The sequence below is a fragment of the Hypanus sabinus genome, chromosome 3 (genome assembly GCF_030144855.1).
Source record: "Hypanus sabinus isolate sHypSab1 chromosome 3, sHypSab1.hap1, whole genome shotgun sequence".
Taxonomy (NCBI): Eukaryota; Metazoa; Chordata; class Chondrichthyes; order Myliobatiformes; family Dasyatidae; genus Hypanus; species Hypanus sabinus.
The window spans coordinates 20,404,434-20,420,452 of record NC_082708.1 but is presented as its reverse complement, the minus strand read 5'-3'; the positions used below and the strand labels follow the sequence as shown (position 1 = coordinate 20,420,452).

Below are 16,019 nucleotides of genomic sequence, written 5' to 3'. Positions count from 1 at the left end.
GCCGTTCTCCCTGTAACCTTTGATGCCCTTACTTAATTAAGAATCTATCAACCTCTGCTTTAAATATACCCAATGACTTGGTCACCGCAGCCACCTGTGGCAATGAATATCTTATCTTATTAGCCTTCCTTCCCTTTTGTGATTCTCCTTTATAAACCATCTTCTTCATCAATCCCTTCCCACTTGTGATTTAGTTCACCTCTGTAACTGAAAACATTCTACCACCTATCACTGAAATAGTTATGTGTAGAATATGCAATTTTATTATTAGGCATATGCAGAGCATATGTATAAGGAATAAAAAGAGGTTAAAAAAATTATTGTACAACATCCCAATTCATTTTATGACCTTGCAAGAAGTTGAATTTTATGAGGATTAAAAGTTCAAAGTACACATATGTCACCATATACAACCTTGAGGTTTATTTTCTTGGGGGCATACTAATAAATTCATAATAGAATAATAACCACAATGGAATCAATGGAGGACCACACCAACTTGGGTGTTCAACCAGTGTGCAAAAGACAAGAAATTGTGCAAATAAAAAAATAGGTAAGCAATAAATATCAAGAACATGAGATAAAGCGTCTCTGAAAGTGAACCCATGGGTTGTGGGAACATCTCAGTGATAGGGCAAGAGAAGTTGAGTGAGGTTATCCTATTCGGTTCAGGAGCCTGATGATTGAGGGGTAATAACTGTCCTTAAACTTGGAGCTATGAGCCCTGAGGCTTTTGTACCTTCTTCCTAATGGTAGCAGTGAGAAGAGAGCATGTCCCAAGCTGTGGGGGTCCGTGTTGACAGATGCTGCTTTCCTTTGTTAACACTCCACATAGATATTCTCAATGGCTGGGAGGGCTTTACCTGTTATGCCGTATCCAGAATTTTTTTTTGTATTTTGATTTTCTATTTGAGGGCATTGGTATTCCCATACCAGATTGTGATACAGCCAGTCAATATACACCCTACCACACATCTGTAGAAGTTTGTCAAATTTTTAGACATCCTGCTGAATCTGCACAAACTCCTAATGCATGCTTCCACGGCAGCACATCGACGTGCATTAAAAAATATGAACGCAGAGAGTTTGGATGATCAGGGTGTTGATGCAGCTGTAATAGAAATGAATAATGCTGTAAAAAAAAAGTCTACATCACACAAAGAGACATTGCCGAGTTCAGAAGCCCAGTAAAACATTGAACGGGAACAAAGAAACAAGGTTTTTCTGGAGCTTCCAGAGAAGAACAAAAATGCTGTTTTAAAATGGAGTCAAAGAGAGAGCAAACATAATTATACAGCAGAAGGGATTTTAAAAATAGAATTCTTTTACTTATATTGTAGGAATCCAATGTAACTCAACAGCTGGAGGAAGGAATTCGATTCTTTGATCTTCGGATTGCTCATAAACCAAATGATACAACTGAAAATTTGCACTTTGTCCATGGGATCTATACAACGATAACTGTTCAGGTAAGACAGCTAACAAACATGATCTGAATTAGCTCTGGGGAATACAATTTTAGAGGACTTTATTCTCTAGAGTGTAAGAGAATGAGGGGAGATTTGATAGAGGTATGAGGGCAAGATAGGGTAAATGCAAGCAGGTTTTTCCCACTGAGGCTGGGTGAGACTGCTACCAGGGGTCATGGGTTAAGGTGAAAGGTGAAGTATTTAAGGGGAATGTCTTCACTCAGAGGGTGGTGAGAGTGTGGAACAAGCTGCTAGCGGAAGTGGTGGATGTGGGTTTGCATAGGTATGTGGATGGGAGAGGTATGGAGGGTCATGGTCTGGGTTCAGGTCGATGGGACTAGCCAGATTAATCGTTATGCACAGACTGAATGGGCTGAAGGGCCTGTTTCTGTGCTGTAGTGTTCAATACACCTATCCAAATTATTCTTAAATGTTAAAATCAAACCTGCATCCACCACTTCCACTGGCGGCTTATACAACTTCAACATAACATTACATCGCCTGTTCTCAATAAATTGATTTATGAAGGCCAATGTGCCAAAAGCTTTCATTACAACTTTACTTGTTACTTGTGATGCTACTTTCAATGAATAATGGACCTGTATTTCCAGATCCCTTTGTTCCACCTCACTCCTTGGTGCCCTACTGTTCACTGTGTAAGACCCACCCTGGTAGATCCTACTGAAGTGCAACGCCTCACACTTGTCTGCATTAAATTCCATCTGCCATTTTTCAGCCCATTTTTCCAGCTGATGCAATTCTCTCTGAAAGCCCTGATAGCCTTCCTGACTGTCCACTACACCCCCAATCTTGGTGTCATTCACAAATTTGTTGATCCTGTTAACCATATTATCGTCCAGAAACAGAAAAGGACCCAGCACCGATCCCTGTGGCACACCACTACTCATTGCCTCCAGTCAGAGTGGCCACCATCTACTCTCCCTCTGGCTTCTCCCACAAGCCAATGTCTAATCCAATTTACTATCTCATCTTGAATGCCAAGCAACTGAACGTTCTTGACCAACCTCCCATGTGAGATCTTGTCAAAGGTCTTGCTAAAGTCCATGTAGACAACATCTACTGCCTTTCCTTGATCAACTTTCCTGGTAACTTCCTCAAAAAAAACTCTTAAGATTGGTTAGTTAAGACCTAACAGGCACTATCCCTAATCAGTCCCTGTCTATTCAAATACTTGTTCCTTAGAATATTTCCAATAACTTACCAACTATGAACGTCAGGCTCACAGGTCTAAAATTGCCTCTCTTAAACAACAGAACAACATTAGCTATCCTCTAATCTCCAGCTCCTAACACATAGCTAAGGACATTTTAAATATCTCTGCAAGGGCCCTGCAATTTCTGCCCCCACCTCCCACAAGGTCCGAGGGAACACCTTGTTAGGTGTTTATCCACCCTAATTTGCCTGAAAACAGCAAGCACCTCCTCCTCTGTATAGGGTCCAAGAAATTGATGCTTTGCTTCACTTCTACAGACTCTGTGTCCCTCTCCTGAGTAGATACAGATGCAAAAAATACATTTCAGATCTCCCCTATCTCTTTTGGCTCCACACATGGATTACCATTCTGATCTTCCAGATGACAAATCCCCTTGCAATCCTTTTGCTCTTAACAGATCTGTAGAATCTCTTAGGATTCGCCTCCACCTTGTCTGCTAGGACAACCTCATGCCTTCTTTTAACTTTTCTGATTTCTTCCTTAAGCATTCAGTTGCATTTTTTTATATTCCATAAGTACCTCTTTTGTTCCTACCTGCTAAGCACCTTTTTTTTCCTTAACCTGAGCCACGTTATTTCTTGAAAATCAAGATTCCCTAAACCAGTTCTTTACTCTTTGTTCTGTCAGGCAATACTCAGCAGTTGTTTATTTTACTGCTGTCCTTGTTCTCATACTTAGTTTTAGCTGCATCATAAAAGGAACATTCACAAGGAAAAGTTTAAATTATAAAACCATAAGATAAAGGAGCAGAATTATGCCATTTGGCCCATTCGAATCTATTCACCATTTCATCATGGCTGATCTGATTTTCCTCTCAGTCCCAATTTCTTGCCTTCTCCCCCTATCCCTTCATGCCTTGACCAATCAAGAATCTATCAACCTCGGCCTTAAATATACATAAAGACTTGGCCTCCACAGCCACCTGTGGCAATGAATTCCATAGATTCGCACTCTGGCTGAAGTCATTCCTCCACATCTCTGTTCTAAAAGGACAACACTCTATTCTGAGGCTGCGTCCTCTGGTCTTGGACTCTGCTACTCTGCTCTCCACACCTGCTCTATCAAGGCCTTTCTCCATTCGATAGGTTTCAATGAGGTCAGCCCTTCTTCTTCTGAATTCTAGTGAATACAGGCTCAGAGCCATCAACACTTCATATGACAAGCCATTCAATCCTGGAATCACGTTTGTGAACTTCCTTTGAACCCTCTCCAGTTTCAGCACATCCTTTCTAAGATAAGGGACCCAAACCTGTTCACAATACTCCAAGTGAGGCCGTGACAGTGCTTTATAATTGCTTTTATATTCTAGTACTCTTGAAATGAATGCTAACGTTGCATTTGCCTTCCTCACCACAGACTCAACCTGCAAGTTAACCTTTAGGGAATCCTGCACAAGGACTCCCAAGTCTCTTCGTGCCTCAGTTTTTTGGTATTTTCTCTCCATTTAGAAAATAGTCAACTCTTTTGTTTCTTCTATTGAAATGCATGACCATACACTTTCCGATATTGTATTCCATCTGCCACTTCTTTGTCCCTTCTCCTAATCTATTCAAGTCCTTCTGTAGTCTCTCTACTTCCTCAAAACTACCTGCCCCACCACCTACCTTCCTATCACCTGCAAACTTTGTAACAAAGCCATCAAGTCTGTCATCTAAATCATTGATGTGAGATGTAAAAGGAGTCGGTCCCAACACAGAGCCCTATGGTACACCTCTGGTCACCAGCAGCCAGCCAGAAATGGCTTCCTTTCTTCCCATTCTTTGCCTCCTGACAATCAGCCACTGCTTTATTCATGCTAGAATCTTTCCTGTCATACTTTCAGCTGTAGCTTGTTAAGTAGCCTCATGTGTGGCAGCTTGTCAAAGGCCTTCTGAAAATCCAAGTATACAACGTCAGCAGATTCTCCTTTGTCTATCCTGCTTGTTATTTTTTCAAAGAATTCCAACAGATTTGCCAGGCATGATTTTCCCTTGAGGAAACTATGCACACTACAGCCTATTTTATCATCTGCCTCCAAGTACCCTGAGACCTCATCCTTAATAATCGACTCCAACATCTTCCCAACCACTGAGGTCAGACTAACTGGCCTATAGTTTCCTTACTTCAGCCTCTCTCCCTTTCTGAAGAGTGGAGTGACATTTTCGATTTTCTAGTCTTCTGGAGCCATTCCAGAATCTAGTGATTGATACACAGTTTTTTTCAGGGTGACTTGGATAGGTTAGGTGAGTGGGTAAATTCATGGCAGATGCAATTTAATGTGGATAAATGTGAGGTTATCCACTTTGGTTGCAAGAACAGGAAAACAGATTATTATCTGAACGGTGGCCGATTAGGAAAAGGGGAGATGCAACGAGACCTGGGTGTCATTGTACACCAGTCATTGAAGGAGGGCATGCAGGTACAGCAGGCGGTGAAAAAGGCAAATGGTATGTTGGCATTCATAGCAAAAGGATTTGAGTACAAGAGCAGGGAGGTTCTACTGCAGTTGTACAAGGCCTTGGTGAGACCGCACCTAGAATATTGTGTGCAGTTTTGGTCCCCTAATCTGAGGAAAGACATTCTTGCCATAGAGGGAGTACAGAGAAGGTTCACCAGATTGATTCCTGGAATGGCAGGACTTTCATATGAAGAAAGACTGGATCGACTAGGCTTATACTCATTGGAATTTAGAAGATTGAGGGGGGATCTTATTGAAACATATAAAATTCTAAAGGGATTGGACACGCTAGATGCAGGAAGATTGTTTCCGATGTTGGGGAAGTCCAGAACGAGGGGTCACAGTTTAAGGATAAAGGGGAAGCCTTTTAGGACTGAGATGAGGAAAAACTTCTTAACACAGAGAGTGGTGAATCTGTGGAATTCTGTGCCACAGGACACAGGAAACAGTTGAGGCCAGTTCATTGGCTATATTTAAGAGGAAGTTAAATATGGCCCTTGTGGCTAAAGGGATCAGGGGGTATGGAGAGAAAGCAGGTACAGGGTTCTGAGTTGGATGATCAGCCATGATCATACTGAATGGTGGTGCAGGCTCGAAGGGCCAAATGGCCTACTCCTACATCTATTTTCTATGTTTCAAGAAAGAGCACGATTAGAATAAAAAAGCCTATTTTAGTGCCAAGTGATCATGGTGTTGCTAAACTGTAGTGATTACCGCTTTTTCAATTGGTTAAGGAAACAATTGGTGAAAGGAAAATAGTTGTTCTTGGACTTGGTGATGTGGGACCTTAGGCTTCTGCACTTCCTTTCCCGTGGTAGCTGCGAGATGGCATGGCGTAGATGGTGGAGATCTTTGGTGGATGTTGCCTTTTTGAGGCAGCACCTCCTGTAGATACTGCAGGTGAGGAGGGATAGTCCACCACTCTCTGCAGCTTCTGCCCATTTGAATTGCTGTCCCAGACCATGATGCACCAGTCAGGATACTTTCTATAAACATGAAGAAGTCTGCAGATGTTGGAAATACAAAGTGACACCAACACACACACACACCACCCCCCCCCCCCCCCCAGAGGGAAAAAGCAGGTCAGTCAGCATTTATAGAAATGAATTAAAAGTCGACATTGTGGGCCAAGACCGTTCTCCAGGGCAGAACAGGAAGGGGGAGGACACCAGAATAAAAAAGTAGGTGGGAGGGGCAGGAGGATAGCTTGAAGGTGATAGGTGAAACCAGGTAGGCAGGAAAGGTAAAGGGCTTGAGAAGAAGGAATCTGATAGAGTGGGAAGGAGAAGGGGATCTGGGAGGAGGTGATAGGCAGGTGAGAAGAGTTAAGAGGCTGGGGGGGTTGAATAGAAGAGGAGGGGAGAGGAAGTACTATACTTTATTTAGTATGAACTGTGACATTTGTTAAGAGTGTTTGGTGACAAGATGAATCTCCTTAACCTAAGAAAGTAGAGACACCATGTACTTTCTTTATGGTTGCATCTATGAGCTGAGCTTAAGACAGGTGATCTGATAGGTTAATGCTCAGGAACTTAAAGCTGCCGATTCTCTCCACTGCTGATTTCCCTAGTGCATTTTGGCTGATGTTCACCCTCCTTCCCCTTCCTGAAGTCAACAATCATCACTTTAGATTTACTAATGTTGAACAAGAGGTCATGACACCACTCAACTAGATATCCAATCTTGCTCTAGTGAGCTGACTCATCCATCAGCAGCTGGGATCCATCCAACGTTAGTAATGTTAGCTAATTACAGGTAGCTCCACAGACTTGCTAACCAACTCCATATTTATAATTGAGGAGTATCAGATAAAATACAAAGTTTACAGTGATAAATGCTTTTTTTGTAAGAAAGGTGAGAAATTTGTTTAGGTGAGTAATGTGAAATTGTCAATAAAAACACAAAATGCTGGCAGAACTCAGCAGGCCAGACAGCATATATGGGAGGAGGTAGTGACTACGTTTCAGGCCAAAGCCCTTCATCAGGAGGGTTTTCTTTAAGTTCCTGAAATTGTCAATATTGGATTTGCTACATGATATACTTATGTACTCACTTAACATCAGTAAGTGCCAATTGTGGACTTTGGAAAGGGTATGATGAGGGAACACATACCAATCCTCATAGAGGGATCAGAAGTGGAGAGAGTGAGCAATTTCAGGTTCTTGGGTGTCAAGATCTCTGAGGATTTTAACCTGGTCCCAATATATTGATGCAGCTATAAAGGAGGCAAGACGGTGGCTATATTTCATTAGGAGTTTGAAGAAATACTCGGAAATCTATAGATGTACCGTGGAGAGCATTCTGATAGGCTGCATCACTGTCTGGTATGGAGGGGGCTGCTGCACAGGATGGAATGAAGCTACAGAAAGTTGTAAAATTAGTTAGCTCCATCTTAGGTTCTAGCCTCCATGGTATCCAAGACATCTTCAAGGAGTGGTGCCTCAGAAAGACGGCGTCCATCATTAAGGATCCCCATCACCCAGGACATGACCTCTTTTCATTATTACAGTCAGGAAGGAGGTACAGAAGCTTGAAGGCACACACTCAGTGATTCAGGAACAACTACTTCCTTTCTGCCCTCCGATTCCTAAATAGACATTGAACCCATGAACACTACCTCACTTTTTTATGTATATTATTTCTGTTTTGCCCTAATTTAATCTATTTAATATACATAGATTTTTTTTTCTTCCTGTATTATCATATATTGCATTGTCAGTGGCCACCTTATTAGGTACAGGAGGCATCCAATAAAGTAGCCACTGAGTGTATTGCTTGCTTTGCATTGTATTTTCCTTTGCAACGGGATCCTCAGCTTCTTAACTGGAAGAGCACTGTCTGTCTGGATTGGTAATAATCTGTCCGCCTCACTGACAATCAACAGTGGTGCATGCAGTGTGTGCTTAGCTCACTGCTCTACTCTCTCTACATCTGTGGCTTTGTGGTGAGGCGTAGTGCAAATACCATCTATACCTTTGTTGATGATGCAACCATTGTTGGCAGAGTCACAGATGGCAACACAAGGGCGTACAGGAGCGAGATATACCGGCTAGTTGAGTGGTGTTGCAGCAACAACTTTGCACTCAGCATCAGTAAGACCAAAGAACTTTGATACCAGACATCAGAAAGGGTAGGAGCACAAACCAATCCTCATAGGGGGATCAGAAGTGGTGAGGGGGAGCAATTTCAAGCTCCTGGTGTCAAGATCTCTGAGGAACTAACTTGGTCTCAACGTAACGATGCAGCTATAAAGAGGGCAAGACAGTGGCTATATTTCATTAGGAGAAGATTTGGTTTGTCACCTGAAACACTTAAACTTCTGTAGATGTACTGTGGAGAGCATCCTGACTGGCTGCAGAATGGGAGGGGAGCCACTGCACAGTATCAAAGCAAGGTTCAAGGAGTTGTAAGATTAGTCACCTTTATCATGGGTACTAGCCTCTTAGTATCCAAGACATCTTTCAAGGAGCGGTACCTCAGAAAGGTGGCATCCATCATTATGGACCCCCACTATCCAGGACATGCCCTCTCCTTATTGCTACCATCAAGAAGGAGATACAGAAGCCTGAAGGCACACATTCAGTGCTTTGGGAACAGCTTCTTCCCCTTTGCCATCCGATTTCTAAATGAATGTTGAACCCAGGAACACTACTATTTTTAAAATTCCTGTTTTTACACTACTTATTTAACTACTTAATATATACACTTACCGTAATTCAGTTTTGTTTCTCTATGATGTATTGTACTGCTGTTGCACAGTTAACAAATTTTATAATATACAGTTTGCCGGTGATATTAAATCTGATTCTGAACCATTGCAACCAATGGGATCCAATTCAATAAAATTCACTTTGTACTCTATTATGTGAATTTCTTTACCCAGGAGTAGAAAGGATTGAGCAAAAAAACATAGGTTGTTTAAAATCTTTAAGGTTGCTTTCCTTAATCACAGTTCTGTATTTTAAAGGACGCGTTCAAGAAGATCAGAGACTGGTTGGAAACCCATCCCAAGGAAGTAGTTATTCTGGCCTGCAGGTTCTTTGAAGGGATGAATGACCAACAGCACCACCAGTTAATTCAGAAAATTGAAAACATATTTGGGCCCAAACTCTGCCTGAAAACCTCTGCTGTAAGTTATGCTTTTAGAGTAATGATCAAGAGATTTAAAGATTAGCTTTAGTTGTTGCATGTACATCAAAACATACAGTGAAATGCGTTATTTGCGTCAAATCATTCAGATCAGCGAGGATTGCATCGGGTAGCCCGTTTTTGGCACCAAAATAGCACGCCCTCAATTCACTAACAGTAACCTGTATTTTTGTTTGGAATGTGGGAGGAAACCAGAGAACCCAGAGGAAATCCACCAGTCACATGGAGAATGTACAAATTCCTTACGGTTGGGAGAATTAAACCCAGCTGGTGACTGTTGGCGTGGTAATACGGTGCTAAGCTATCATGCCATTCTTGAATGAACAATTAATTAATTGTAAAGATCTGTGAATAACAAGAAAATGTTTGCACATTAGAAGTTAATTTCTAATTTATTGGGGGAGGGAAGGAAACTAAAAGGGGAAAGGTGTTCATTAATTTGGTAAATTCTGCTTAATTTCTACAGATTGAGGATTATATAGTTTTCAATTAATAGAGATGTTTTTACAATGCTCTTTCTCTACAGGAACGGGTAACATTAAGGAAATTGTGGAAGTTGGGTCGTCAAGTCATCCTGTCCTATGATGACAACATTGCAGAAGAATATCCCAAACTTTGGCCTGGAATCTCCTATTGGTGGGCAGATACATACAAACCTAAATCACTTGTTCAATATCTAGAAACACAGAAACAGAAAGGACGACCAGGTACTAGAAACATGACCCTTTTACTCTTGTCAAGACAGATGTGGCAGCTGGTATTGAGGTCAGGTCACAAGGAATAGTTCTCAGAACACACACACACACACACACACACACACACACACACACACACACACACACACACACACACACACTTTGGTGTTAAGCTATCTCCTACAAAGCTACAAAGGATGGGTGTGGAGAAACCAGCAGACAGCAAAGTAAAAGTCACAGTCGAGATCATTGTGATCTGCACAAGTACCTCTATGCACAGGTGCAATGAAAAGCTTACTGCAACAGCATCACAGGCACATAGCATCTTTACAAGAAAAACATGCATCAAACAGAAATTATATGTATTTTTTATATAAGACCATAGGGTGTAGTGTCCTGATGAAAGGTCTTGGCCCAAAATGTTGACTGTTTACTCTTTTCATTAGATGCAGCCTGGTCTGCTGAGTTCCCCCAGCAATTTGTATGGGTTGCTTTGGATTTCCAGCATCTGCAGATTCTTTCATTTCTATAATCATTATCCCTCTGTGTCTAGGGATGCTGATTGATTTGATGTGAGGTGTAGCTGTTTACAGTAGAGAACTCCACAAGAGGCGATGTGTCAAATGCTATTACCTTGCATCCCCTCACTTAGTCCAATATAAGGCCTTAAGACAAAACAGCAGAATTAGGCCATTCAGCCCATCGAGTTTACTCTGCTATTCCATCATGGAAGATTTATTATCTCTCTCAACCCTATTCTCTTGTCTTCTCCCCATAACCTTTGATGCTGTTACTAACCAAGATCCTATCAATCTCTGTTTTAAGTATATGCAGGGACTTCGCCTTCAAAGAATCTGTGGCAATGAATTCCACAGATTCACCACCCCATCCTCTGGCGAAAGAAATTCCTCCTCATCTCCATTCCAAAGGGATGTCCTTCTAATCTGAGGCTCTCCCACTATAGGAAACATTCTCTCTATCCAGGCCTTTCAATGTTCAATAGGTTTCAGTGAGATTCCTCCTTTATTCTTCCCAATTCCAGTGAGTACAGGCCCAGAGCCATCAAATACTTCAAATTCTTAACCCTTTTATTCCCAGGATCATTCTAATGAACCTCCTCTGCCAATGTATCCTTTCATCGATAAGGGACCCCAGATATTCCAAGTGTGGTCTGACCAATGTCTTATAAAGCTGCAGCAATACATCCTTGCTGTTATATTCTAATCCTCTTCAAATGAATGCTAACATTGCATTTTCCTTCTTAATTACTGTCTCAACCTGCAAGTTATAAGAAAGAACACAATTAGAAGAAAAAAAATAAATTTTGTTCCAAGTTGGTTCAAGAACCAAATGGTCGAAGAACCTACTTCTATGCTTTACAACTCGAGGACTCTACCAGGTCAGAATACCAACCTTGACACAGTGAAGAATGTAGAAGGGAATGTTGGAAGCAGAATCCAGATCTAAACCTGAGCTGACACAGATTGCGTGCACGCCAGTCCACAAAAATAGTGTGCAGTAATGGATTGGATCAGATCTTCAGTCTTGTCACATCTGGTTGTGAATGGTGCTTGGAAAGTTTTCTTCCACATTGTCCACCATTCTGACTTGGAAATATATCACCATCCTTCACTGTTCTGGGTCTTATCTCCACCTAACCTGTCTTTACATGGCTTTTTCCCAGGGCTGAAATGGCTAATGTGAGAGGGCATTGTTTTTAGGTGCTTGGAAATAGGTACCGAGGGGATGTCAGGGGTAAGTTTTTCACAGAGTAGTGGGTTTGTGGAATGCACTGGCGGTGATGATGGTGGCGGCAGATACATGAGGGTCTTTTAAGACCATGGAGTTCAGAAAAATATAGGGCTATGCAATAGGGTAATTCTGGGCAGTTTCTAGAGTTCTTTACATGGTCAGCATAATGTGCTGTATATTTCTGTGTTCTAACAATGTTATGGGAAGAGCTTCATTTGAAGGACTGCAGTCATTCATGAACGTGCCTCAATGCAGTCAGAAGGGATAGGGAATAAAATCTATCCTTGCCAGTAATGCTCAGATCCTGAAAAATTATTCAAAATATCCTGCAGGATATAATCGGTTATAGTATCTGGGACACTGGCAACTTTCCACATATGTAACGTAGAGAGCCTTCTGACTGGTGGCATCACCAGCTGGTGAGGAGGCTCCAATGCAGCGGATTGAAAACAATCTGCAGAGGGTTGTAGACTGAGCCAGCTCCATCATAGGCATTAGAAACCCCCCCCCCCCCGCCCCCACCATCAAGGATATCTTTAAAAGGCAGTGCCTTAAGAAGGCAGTATCCGACATTAAGGACTCTCACCATCCAGGACATGCCCTCTTCTCATACGACCATCAGGGAGGAGTCACACACCTAACATTTCAGGAACAGCTTCTTCCCCTCCACCACTTCTGAGTAGTCCACAAACACTACCGCATTATTTTGCTCTCTTTTTTTGCACAATTTACTTCTTATTTTTCTCATGTTTCTTACTGTAACCTTAAGTATTTTAAATTTGTTGCTATGTACTGCTGCCACAACTAATTTGTGTGCCAGTGATGATACACCTGATAGATTGTATTCTGATTCAGTCATTTGGCTGTTCCAACCTTTGGTTTGGGGAGGATCACAATCAGATTTAATATCACCACCGTATGTTGTGAGATTTGTTGTTTTTGCGGCAGATTGGGCGAAAAACACAGAAAAATCACAACCTGGTACTCCAGCTGCAGTGCTGCCGACAAAAAAGCCTTGCAGAGGGTGGTAAGGGGAGCAGAGAAGGTTATTGGGGTCTCCCTGCCTTCTGTCCAAGACCTCTTTCAGAGTCGATGCCTCCAGAAGACACGGAATATCAATAAAGACCCCTCACACCCTCTCCATGAACTGTTTGTTCTTCTGCCGTCGGGCGAATGTTACAGGAGCATCAAAACAAAAACCACAAGGTTACTAAACAGCTTCCTCCCACAGGCAGTCAGACTGCTAAATAGCTGCTCTACCTGACTCTGCTTTGGACACTTTTAACTTGCACTTAAGTTGATTTTAACCGACATGAGGCTGTTGTGTTTTACTATTTATTGTTGCGTTTGTTAAGTTATGATTACACTTGCCCCTGGGAAACGCTGTCTCATTCTGCCCTGCAGAGCTGATGTATGGTTGGAATGACAATAAAGTTTTTTGAATAAGGTTTTATAAAGAATGCAAAAAACTATAAGACTGAAAAAAAAAAGTGTATGGTCCAAGTCCATGTCTAAAACACAGAAAACCTGGGCAGCACTCTGTGGGCACAGTAACAAGTGCTCCCCTCTCTGGTAGCAAGCAATCAAGAGACACACAGCTGGTGTTCACCCTCTGCACTTGCCTTGATGCCTCAATTTCCCTCATTGCTTTAATCAGCAAAGTGGAGTCTAATATTGACTTGCACCAATTAACAAATTAGAATAACGAAAAAGGTTAATTACAGTTCAAAATGGTACAGGTTGGATCCAAATGGCTGAAGGGCCAGCTTCTGTGCTTTACAACTCTAGGACACTCCCAAGCCAGTAGGCGGCGTGGCCCACGACAGCAGTGGCCTTTCGGATCTGCTTTTTTCGGATTTAGGTTTTTAATTTTAAGGCACATTTAGGGATTAGGGCGATGGATAACAAAGCGACTACCTACCATTGCCAGTTACTGCTACAATGCAGAGTTCGCCCAAAAACAAACCTTCATGAAAATCTGCTGGCTAGATTGCGCGACCTCGGCTTGCTGAGGGAATTAGGTCTGCAGTCCTCGAAGTCGCCTGATGCCGGTGGCCAGAGCTGGGGACGTCGTAAGCGGTGTGCGAGGAAGCAGAAGCGAAGCAAGCGGGCAAGAGTCTGTGCTAGGAAAAAAGCAAGCCCAAGCCGGTCGGCTCTCCCGTCCATTCTGCTCTCCAATGGACATTAAATTGGACTACATCCGTGGCAACGAAATACTCGGCAGGAGTACAGAAACAGACGGTATCCTGGACGCCGCCATTCAGCTGTTTGTTTATGTAACAGATTTTTCCCCCAAACCATTGGACTACCAACCTACTGCCCTCTGCTGTGCCTATTGTCTTGTTTATTATTTATTGTAATGCCTGCACTGTTCTGTGTACTTTATGCAGTCCTGGATAGGTCTGTAGACTAGTGTAGTTTTTGTGTTGGTTTACGTAGATTAGTGTTGTTGTCTCGTTTTTACTGTGTACTGTACCAGCAGTTATGGTTGAAATGACAATAAAAGTGACTTGATTTGACTTGAAATCAACCCTGATGTGATAGATACACAAGTTGAGATTTTGAGAAATCTATAAAGATTCATTTTGACACTGCCACTTCAATGTCTATGTTTTTAATGTTTAGTTTGAGTTTCATGCTGCATAGGCATATTGTTGTACTTTCCCTATGAAATTCATTCTATTGAGTTCAACAGAGCGCAACATGCTTTAATTTGTACATAGTGTGTTTAGCATTACTGGTCAAGGATAAATTTCTAAGCAAATATCTTTCATAATTATCTTTCTGTTTTGAATGCCATTTTAACCAGTTATTTTATTTACTCCTCATGTAGATGGCTTCTTTGTTGCTGGCATGAACCTTACAGAAGATTGGTGGTACATTGTGACTCACCTCCACAGCTCCTTGAAGAAACTGACTTTTCCTAATTACCCATATTTGAGAGAATGGATTATAAAGCAGACAGCAGGACCTGGAAAGTACTGCCTTAATATAATTGCAGGGGATTTCATACAAGATGGTGACCTGGTTCCGGCTGTACTTGACCTCAATAGAAAACTGATCTAAAGTGAAAGAAACTGATATACTTATATAACATCTTAGAAAGCTGTAGAGTTTCCTTTTTGGCTTGGGCAAGTGTAACGCCTGGAGCTTACAGGTTAAATGTCCCATTGTTAAGAGTGTTCATAATTTAGCACTGAAGGAGTTTTATTTGGATGCCATGTTAAGTGAGAAGTTCCAAGTTTAATTATTCAACCATACATAATTATAGCCAAACAAAACAGCGTTCTTCCAGAACCAAGGTACAAAACATATTATCAACAGCATACAGCACAGATGACAAAAAAATGTGTCTGTTTCTTCAAATGGATCCTCAAGATCCTATATAGCATTGCAAAAGCTTCCTGCAACCTTGCTACTCTGAGTCATGGAATCATACTGCATTCAGCCCATCCTGTGTGCATTGGTAGAATCTTGGCCTATTGCTCTTTCCTTATAAACCTCCATTTTTGTTTGAATGTTAGGTATTACTTTTTGAAAGTTATCAATGAATCTGTTTCCACCATTCCAGGTCATAACACCTTGACAAGTTTATCATCATGTGCACAAGTACACTGCAATGGAGAAAGTTGCTTGCAGCAAAATCACAGGCATGTAGGTACAGACAACAAAAGAATATAAATTATAGTTAAGTTATGCTAGTGAAAAACTAAATCAAGAAACCTTATGCAATAAATAACATCTCCCTACACAGATTAAACAAACATCTATTTGTTTGTTGTCTCTGTGCAAACACTGGAGGGAGTCTTTTGCTTGCAATCTAAAAGCAAAACACCTCGTGCTCATTGGTGAAAGTAGGATGTGGTGGGGGTATTGCTGAAGTTGGATGTACTGTGAGCGAAATGGCTTTGTTAATGAGAGAGGTTAGAGGAGACTGCCCACACAACACACTGAACTTTGAAATAGATGGGTTACATCAGCAGAAGGCCACACACATACACTAGATCACCACTTTATTAGTTACAGGAGGTATCACACTTTATCAGCAACAAAAATATGAATGCAAGTACTAATTATGATAATGAGTGCCAGTTACATTCTACTATGCAGATTCAGGAATACTTGATATGAATTACTTCCTGAAAGTTTACATAAAACTTGATTTTATATGTTTGCAACTGTTACAAATTGCATTGATGCATAATAGTGTATAAAAATAAGAGCATATTTACTTACCATGTTAGTCCAGTATTTTATCTGCTGTTCAGATTCCCCCCCCCCCC

The 16,019-nt window shown here is 41.6% G+C and overlaps 1 protein-coding gene across 5 annotated transcripts in view; it reads left to right on the top strand.

The window, feature by feature from the left end:
• Window positions 1-15,972, top strand: part of si:dkey-66a8.7 (PI-PLC X domain-containing protein 1) — a 32,360-nt gene extending 16,388 nt beyond the window's left edge. For all 5 annotated transcript variants that reach the window (XM_059963813.1, XM_059963814.1, XM_059963815.1 and 2 more), the window contains 4 exons: window positions 1,341-1,469; window positions 9,108-9,269; window positions 9,816-9,996; window positions 14,570-15,972. In XM_059963813.1, coding sequence (XP_059819796.1) covers window positions 1,341-1,469; window positions 9,108-9,269; window positions 9,816-9,996; window positions 14,570-14,802 — 705 coding nt within the window. In that variant the 3' untranslated portion in view covers window positions 14,803-15,972. The remainder of the gene's footprint in view (window positions 1-1,340; window positions 1,470-9,107; window positions 9,270-9,815; window positions 9,997-14,569) is intronic.
• Window positions 15,973-16,019: the final 47 nt, after the last annotated feature.